General features: G+C 36.9%; 1 protein-coding gene across 1 annotated transcript in view; it reads left to right on the top strand.

Moving 5' to 3' along the window:
• The window catches only part of LOC132764954 (tumor necrosis factor receptor superfamily member 1B-like), a 47,272-nt gene that overhangs the window by 19,717 nt on the left and 17,555 nt on the right, over window positions 1-10,000 (top strand). Inside the window, exons 3-5 of the mRNA XM_067472825.1 lie at window positions 1,523-1,651; window positions 3,116-3,265; window positions 8,396-8,489. Coding sequence (XP_067328926.1) covers window positions 1,523-1,651; window positions 3,116-3,265; window positions 8,396-8,489 — 373 coding nt within the window. The remainder of the gene's footprint in view (window positions 1-1,522; window positions 1,652-3,115; window positions 3,266-8,395; window positions 8,490-10,000) is intronic.

The following is a 10,000-nucleotide window of genomic DNA, read 5'->3' as shown; positions in this document are numbered from 1 at the left end:
AGATAGATAGATAGATAGATGATAGATAGATAGATAGGTAGATGATAAATAAATGATAGAAGATAGATAGATAGATAGATAGATAGATAGATAGATAGATAGATAGATGATAAATAAATGATAGAAGATAGATGGATGGATGGATGGATGGATGGATGGATGGATGGATAGATAGATAGATAGATAGATGATAAATGATAGAAGGTAGAAGATAGATAGATAGATAGATAGATAGATAGATAGATGATAAATAAATGATAGTAGATAGATAGAGATAGAGATAGATAGATAGATGATAAATGATAGAAGATAGATAGATAGATAGATAGATAGATAGATAGATGATAGATAGATAGATAGATAGATAGATGATAAATAAATGATAGTAGATAGATAGATAGATAGATAGATGATAAATAGATAGATAGATAGATAGATAGATAGATGATAGATAGATAGATAGATAGATAGATAGAGATAGATAGATAGATAGATCGATGATAGAAGATAGATAGATAGATAGATAGATAGATAGATGATAAATAAATGATAGAAGATAGATAGATGGATGGATGGATGGATGGATGGATGGATAGATAGATAGATAGATAGATAGATAGATAGATGATAAATAAATGATAGAAGATAGATAGATAGATAGATGGATGGATGGATGGATGGATGGATGGATAGATAGATAGATAGATAGATAGATAGATAGACAGACGATAAATAAATGATAGAAGATAGATAGATAGATAGATAGATAGATGGATGGATGGATAGATAGATAGATAGATAGATAGACAGACGATAAATAAATGATAGAAGATAGATAGATAGATAGATAGATAGATAGATAGATAGATAGATGATAAATAAATGATAGAAGATAGATAGATATATAGGTAGATAGATAGATAGATAGATAGATAGATAGATAGATAGATGATAAATGATAGAAGATAGATAGATAGATAGATAGATGATAGATAGGTAGATGATAAATAAATGATAGAAGATAGATAGATAGATAGATAGATAGATAGATAGATGATAAATAAATGATAGAAGATAGAGAGATAGATAGATAGATAGATAGATAGATAGATGATAAATAAATGATAGAAGATAGATAGATAGATAGATAGATAGATAGATAGATGATAAATAAATGATGGAAGATAGATAGATAGGTAGATAGATAGATAGATAGATAGATAGATAGATAGATAGCAATTGCATGCCCAAAACACAATAACAATACTCCTTTACAGACTCAGGATGCATAGTCTGCACTGCAGAATGAATGCAGCTTGCTCTAGCTCTACGTTTATGGAATGGATGGCCATCTGTTGGGAGGAATCGGATTGTGTCTTCCTTTTCTGGTTAAATATTGAAACACTGGCAGAATGGGGTGGGACTAGATGGCCTTCAGGGGTCCCTTCCAGCTGGATGGTTCTCTGATTATGATATCAATGGAGTGAACCTTCTGCTTCCTGTATTGACGTTTGTGTCGCAGGTTTCCGCGTCCTGCACGCTTGCACCGAGAGTGCCGATACCCAGTGCGAATCGTGCAATGAAGGGATGTACACGACTGCGTGGAGCCGAGCCGAACGTTGCTTCAGCTGTGTCCCGCCATGTAAAGCAGGTACACAGCAACAATAACAACAACCCTTGAGACCTTATGGGGAGAAAGGCAGGATAGAAATGTAATAATAATAATAATAATAATAATAATAATAATAATAATAATAACAACAACCACCACCACCACCACCACCACCACCACCCTTGAGTCCACCACCACCACCACCCTTGAGTCCTTATGGGGAGAAAGGCAGGATAGAAATATAATAATAATAATAATAATAATAATAATAATAATAACAACAACCACCACCACCACCAACAACAACCACCACCACCACCAACCACCACCACCACCAACAAAAACAACAACCACCACCACCACCACCAACCACCAACAACAACCACCACCAACAACAACAACCACCACCACCACCCTTGAGTCCTTATGGGGAGAAAGGCAGGATAGAAATATAATAATGATAATAATAATAATAATAATAACAACAACAACAACAACCCTTGAGTCCTTATGGGGAGAAAGGCAGGATAGTAATATAATAATAATAATAACAACAACAACAACAACAACAACAACCCTTGAGTCCTTATGGGGAGAAAGGCAGGATAGTAATATAATAATAATAATAACAACAACAACAACAACAACAACCCTTGAGTCCTTATGGGGAGAAAGGCAGGATAGTAATATAATAATAATAATAACAACAACAACAACAACAACAACAACCCTTGAGTCCTTATGGGGAGAAAGGCAGGATAGTAATATAATAATAATAATAACAACAACAACAACAACAACAACCCTTGAGTCCTTATGGGGAGAAAGGCAGGATAGTAATATAATAATAATAATAACAACAACAACAACAACAACAACAACCCTTGAGTCCTTATGGGGAGAAAGGCAGGATAGTAATATAATAATAATAATAATAATAATAATAATAACAACAACAAGAACAACAACAATTGTTGAGTACCTATAGGGAGAAAGGCGGGATAGAAATATAACAACAACAACAACAACAACAACAAACCTTTCGTCCTTATGGGGAGAAAGGCAGGATAGAAAGTTGTCTGGTGATTATGTGGAAAAGCGAATAGTGGTTGTTCATCGTTGGCAGAAATGTATCCAATTGTCTGGTGGTTATGGTGGAAAGGGAATAGTGGTTGTTCATTGTTGGTAGAAATGTATCCAATTGTCTGGTGATGATGTGGGAAAGGGAATAGTGGTAGTTAAAGAGCACCTTCTAAGGATTATTTCTACATTTGACTTATTAAAATATTCCCACCCAAACCCAAGTGACGAAGGTGGAGGCATTACTTTTCATTCAAACATCAAACTTGAAACTAACTCTCCTTGGAGCAACTGGACCATGGCCAGAGTCTGACCTGGCTACAATCGTAACATGCCGATTTTCCCACACTACGCCTTCCGCATAGGCTCTTCCGTTCCGGAATCCCCCAAAGTAACATTGGTTTGTTCCCCTCTTCAAACCAGGATTCGTGGAAGTGAAGGCTTGCACCCGGACGCAGAACCGGTACTGCTGGTGCCCACCAAACCAGTTCTGCAAAGTGAAGCTCCTTCTGACTTGCTTCCAATGCGGCCAGTTCCAAACCTGTGCGAAAGGCTATGGTGTTACAAAACCAGGTAAGGCCGTCTGTCCGGGGGGTTTTGATGGTGCTTTTACTGCATGATAGCAGAAGGGGGTGGGACTAGATGGCCTTTGAGGTCCCGTCCAACTCTAGGATTCATGGGAGTTGTAGTGGTGAGGCCCCAATGGTGTTTGGTAGAGAGATCGATGTGTTTACTTGATTAGTCCACTGACTGTATCAACAATAAAAAGACAAGATAGAAGATAGATAGGTAGAAGATAGATAGATAGATAGATAGAAGATAAATAAATGATAGATGATAGATAGATAGATAGATAGATAGATAGATAGATAGATAGGTAGATAGGTAGATAGGTGATAAATAAATGATAGAAGATAGAAGATAGATAGATAGATAGATAGATAGATAGATAGATAGATGATAGATAGATAGATAGATAGATAGATACATAGATACATAGATACATAGATACATAGATACATAGATACATAGATACATAGATAGATGATAAATAAATGTTAGAAGGTAGAAGATAGATAGATAGATAGATAGATAGATAGATAGATAGATAGAGATAGATAGATGATAGATAAATGATAGAAGATAGATGATAGATAGATAGATAGATAGATAGATAGATAGATAGATAGATGATAAATAAATGTTAGAAGGTAGAAAATAGATAGATGGATGGATGGATAGATAGATAGATAGATAGATAGATAGATAGATAGATAGATAGATAGATAGATAGATAGATGATAAATAAATGATAGAAGATAGATAGATAGATAGATAGATAGATAGATAGATAGATGATAAATAGATGATAGATAGATAGACAGACAGACAGACAGACAGACAGATAGATGGATAGAAGAGAGATAGATAATAGAAGATAGGATAGATAGTTGATAGGTAGAAAATAAATAAATGATTGATAATAGATAGATAGATAGATAGATAGATAGATAGATAGATAATAGAAGATAAATAAATGATAGATGATAGATATAAGATAAATTGATAGATAGGTAGACGATAGATAGATAGATAGATAGATAGATAGATAGATGACAGACAGACGGACGGACGGACAGATAGATAGATAGATAGATAGATGATAGAGAGAGAGAGATGATAAAGGATAAATAGAAGATAGAGCGATAGATAGAAAGATAGAAAGCTTAGTAGAAGATAGATAAATGATAGATAAAAGGTACATAGTAGATGGAAGAATGGATAGAAGGATCAAAGGAAAGAAGGAAGGAAGGATGGAAGGAAGGATGGATGGAAAGAAAGAAAGAAAGAAAGAAAGAAAGATGGAAGGAAGGAAGAATGGAAGGAAGGAAGGAAAGAAGGAAGGAAGCATGGAAGGAAGGATAGAAGGATGGATTGAAGGAAGGATGGATGGATGGATGAAAGGAAAGAATGAAGGAAAGATGGATGGAAGAAAGGATGGATGGATGGATGGATGGATGGATGGATGGATGGAAAGAAAGAAGGATGGATGGATGGATGGAAGGATGGATGGATGGATGGAAGGAAAGAAGGAAGACAGGATGGATTGAAGGATGGATTGAAAGATAGATGGAAGGAAGGAAGGTAGAATAGAAGGATGGATGGAAGGATGGATAGATTAATGGATAGAAGGATGAAAGGAAAGAATAAAGGATGGATGGATGGATGAATGAATGGATAGAAGGGTGAAAGGAAAGAGAGAAAAGAAAGATGGAAGGAAGGATAGATGGATGGATGGATGGATTGAAGGATGGATGGTTGGATGGATTGAAGGATGGATGGTTGGATGGATTGAAGGATGGATTGAAGGATAGATGGAAGGAAGGAAGAATAGAAGAAAGGATGGATGGAAGAATGGATAGATGGATGGATGGATAGATAGAAGGATGAAAGGAAAGAATGAAGGAAGGATAGATGGATGGAAGAAAGGATGGGTGGAAAGAAAGAAAGAAAGAAAGATGGAAGGAAGGAAGGAAAGAAAGAAAGAAAAAAGCATGGAAGGAAGGATAGAAGGATGGATGGATGGATGGATGGATAGAAGGATGAAAGGAAAGATGGATGGATGGATGGAAGAAAGGATGGATGGATGGATAGAAAGAAAGAAAGAAAGAAAGAAAGAAAGAAGGATGGAAGGAAGGAAGGATAGAAAGATGGATGGAAGGAAGGAAGAAAGGATGAATTGAAGGATGGATTGAAGGATAGATGGAAAGACGGAAGAATAGAAGGAAGGAAGGATGAAAGGAAAGAATGAAGGAAAAATGGATGGAAGAAAGGATGGATGGATGGATGGATGGATGGATGGATGGAAAGAAAGGATGAAAGGAAGGAAGGATAGAAAGATGGATGGAAGGAAAGAAGGAAGAAAGGATAAATTGAAGGATGGATTGAAGGATAGATGGAAGGATGGAAGAATAGAAGCAAGGATGGATGGAAGAAAGGATGGATGGATGGATGGATGGATGGATGGAAAGAAAGAAGGATGGAAGGAAGGAAGGATCGAAGTATGGATGGATCTGTTTATTGTTTATTCCGTTGACTGTATCAACAATAAAGGATGTAAATACACAGACAAATAGACACCAATGACTACCTTAAAGCTCCTCTAATAGTCCACCGATGACCTCATCACACCAGAGAATGAATCCACTTTAAATCTGGTTTCCGTCTCGTGCAGAATTCTGGGATTTGTAGTTTCGTGAGGCTGTTAAGGGCAGGAGGCAGTGGATTCCTTCTCTCGCGTGATGAAGTAGTAACTAGACGTTGAGATATTTATTTGTTGTGTTGGTGGCACACACTCGGTTGAATTGGTTGTGATTCCATATCAGAGACTCGTTGGAGAACTCTAGCGAGAGGACTCGTTGGAGTGAATTCACGGAAGTTCAGGCCTTCTTGGCGCCTTTCCAAGCTCTTCTTCTCAGCTCCAAAGCAGAGGAAGGGATCTCGGCTCGGCAAAGGTTGAGCAAAAGTGACGTGCAGGAAGAGGAAGTTGGCTTCAGGACAGGAAACAGCGGAGACGTGGAAACACAGTCGAATCATCTCTTGTTTGTGTGGATGGCGCGGGAGGCGAGGGTCCACGTTCGGCACCAGATTCTGTCTTCGGGATTCGAGTTGGGTTTGACGTTTGGTGTTTCCATGAAGGATAGACAATGAATGGATGGATGGAAGAATAGAAGGAAGGAAGGAAAGAACGAAGAAAGGAAGGCTAGATGGATGGAAGGAAAGATAGAAGGATGGATGGATGGATGGATGGAATGATGGATGGATGGATGGATGGATGGATGGATGGATAGAAGGGTGAAAGGAAAGAAAGGAAGGATGGATGAATGGAAGGAATGAAGGATAGAAGGATGGATGAATGGAAAGAAGAATGGAAGGATAGATGGATGGATTTAAGGATAGATGGAAGGATGGATACAATGATGAAAGGAAAGAAAGATGAATGGATGGAAAGAAGGATGGATGGACAGATGGATGGATGGATGGAAAGAAGGGTAGAAGGAAAGAAAGGAAGGAAGGATGGAAGGATGGATGGATGGAAGGATAGATGGAAGGATAGATGGAAGGATAGATGGAAGGAAGGAAGAATAGAAGGATGGATGGATAGAAGGATGAAAGGATAGAACGAAGGAAGGAAAGAAAGATAAAAGGATGGAATGATGGATAGATGGATGGATAGAAGGGTGAAAGGAAAGAAAGGAAGGATAGATGGATGGAAAGAAAGATGGATGGATAGATGGATGGATAAATGGAATGAAGGATGGATGGATTGAAAGAAGGATGGAAGGAAGGAAAGGAAGGATAGATGGATGGATGGATTGAAGGATGGAATGATGGATAGATGGATGGATAGAAGGGTGAAAGGAAAGAAAGGGTGAAAGGATGGATGGATGGATAGATGGATGGAGGGATGGATAGAAGGATGGATGGATGGATGGATGGATGGATGGATGGATGAAGAACAGAAGGATGGATGGATGGATGGATGGATGGAAAGAAGGATGGAAGGAAAGAAAGAAGGAAGAATATAGATAGGATGGATGGATGGATTGAAGGATAGATAGATAGAAGGAAGGAAGAATAAAAGGAAGGATGGATGGATAGAAGGATGAAAGGAAAGAACGAAGGAAGGAAAGATAGAAGGATAGAATGATGGATCGATGGAAGGATAAAAGGGTGAGAGGAAGGATGGATGAATGGATGGAAGGTTGGATTGATAGATGGATGAATGGAAGGAATGAAGGATGGAAAGAAGGAAGGAAGGATAGACAGAAGGATGGATGATGGATTGAAGGATGGATTGATGGATAGATGGAAAAAAGGAAGAATAGAAGGAAGGATGGATGGAAGAATGGATAGATGGAAGGATGGATGGATGGATGGATGCATGCATGGATAGAAGGATGAAAGGAAAGAATGAAGGCTGGATGGATGGAAAGAAAGAAAGAAAGAAAGAAAGAAAGAAAGAAAGAAAGAAAGATGGAAGGAAGGAAAGAAGGATGGAAAGATAGAAGGATGGATGGATGGAAGGATGGATGGATGGATGGATAGAAGGATGAATGGAAAGAATGAAGGAAGGATAGATGGATGGAAGGAAAGATGGAAAGATGGAAGGAAGGAAGGATGGAAAGATGGAAGGAAGGAAGGAAGGATGGATGGATGGATGGATGGATGGATTGAAGGATGGATTGAAGGAAGGAAGAATAGAAGGAAGGAAGGATGGATGGATAGAAGGAAAGAAATAAAAAAGCATGGAAGGAAGGATAAAAGGATGGATTGAAGGAAGGAAGAATAGAAGGAAGGATGGATGGAAGGATGGATGGATGGATGGAAGAAAGGATGGATGGAAAGAAAGAAGGATGGAAGGAAGGAAGGAAGGACAGAAGGATGGATGGAAGGAAAGAAGGAAGAAAGGATGGATTGAAGGATGGATTGAAGAATAGATGGAAGGAAGGAAGAATAGAAGGAAGGAAGGATCGAAGTACGGATGGATGTATCAAAGGAAGGATAGAAGGAAGGGAGTATGGAAAGAAGGAAGGAAGGATGATTGGAAGGAACGAAGGAAGGAAGGGGTCAGAGGTGACCGACCATTGAGAACCTTATTTTGGAGAAGATCTCCTTTCTTTCTTTCTTTCTTTTCCATAGGGACCAATGTCAGCGATGTGCAATGTGCCCCCTGCGAACCCGGCACATTTTCAGACGTGGAGTCCTCCACGGCTGCCTGCGTTCCCCATAAGAGGCAAGTTGGTCTTGATGTGTAGTTTAGATACCACACGGATTCCCCAAAGAAGTCTTCCTTGGAATGTCTGCCTATGAAAGCATAGGCCCTTCCAACACTTTGACAATGCCGGTATATAGGGGTGTGTGTGTATGTATCTATGTATATGTATGTATGTACGTATGTGTGTGTGTGTGTGTGTGTGTGTGTGTGTGTGTGTATATATATATATATATATATATATGTATATGAATGTGTGTGTGTGTGTATATATATATATATATATATATACATGTATGTGTAGATGTATGTATGTATGTATATGTGTGTATATATGTATGTGTGTGTATCTATATATATATGAATGTGTGTATTGTGTATATACACACATTCCTTCCTTCATTCTTTCCTTTAAACCTTCTATCTATCTATCCATCCATCTATTCTTCCTTCCATCTATCCTTCAATTCATCCTTCAATCCATCCATCCATCCATATACATCTATGTGTTTGTATGTATATGAATGTGTGTATGTATATATGTGTATATACATGTATGTGTATGTATGTATATGTATATGTGTATGCACGTGTATATATGTGTGTATATATGTATATATATATATGTATGTGTGTATATATACATGTATGTGTGTATATATATATGTATGTGTGTATATATACATGTATTTGTATATGTATGTATATGTGTGTGTGTGCGTGTATATATATATATGTGTGTGTGTGTGTATATGTGTGTGTATATGTGTATATGTATGTATGTGTATATATATGAATGTGTGCATATATGTGTGTATATACATCTATGTGTTTGTATGTATATGAATGTGTGTATGTATATATGTGTGTATATACATGTATGTGTATGTATGTATATGTGTATGCATGTGTATGTGTGTATATATGTATATATATGAATGTGTGTATATATACATGTATGTGTATATATATGTATATGTGTATATATACATGTATTTGTATATGTATGTATATGTGTGTATATATACACATATATATACATGTATTTGTATATGTATGTATATGTGTATATATATATATATATATATATGTATATATGTGTGTGTATGTATGTATATGAATGTGTGTATGTGTGTATATGTATGTATATGAATGTGTGTATGTGTATATATATATATGTGTGTGTGTGTATATATACATGTATTTGTACATGTGTATATATGTGCATGTATATATGTGTGTATATACATATATGTTTGTCTGTGTATGTATATATGTATATATATATGTCTGTGTGTGTGTATGTATATATGTATGCATATATATATATATATATATATATATATATATATATATATACATACTCACACACACATGTATACACACATGCATACTGACACCACATTGGGTTGTAAGGACTGCTTGAGTCTTGATTTCCTGCATAACGGAATGGATTTGGATTTCCACATTTTTTTCTTATTACTACTACTACTACTACTCTATGTCACAAAATTCGAAAACACTTCCCCTTC

The sequence above is a fragment of the Anolis sagrei genome, chromosome 13 (assembly GCF_037176765.1).
Source record: "Anolis sagrei isolate rAnoSag1 chromosome 13, rAnoSag1.mat, whole genome shotgun sequence".
Classification (NCBI taxonomy): Eukaryota; Metazoa; Chordata; class Lepidosauria; order Squamata; family Dactyloidae; genus Anolis; species Anolis sagrei.
The sequence above is the reverse complement of the archived record's forward strand: the minus strand, read 5'-3'. Positions and strand labels throughout refer to the sequence as shown.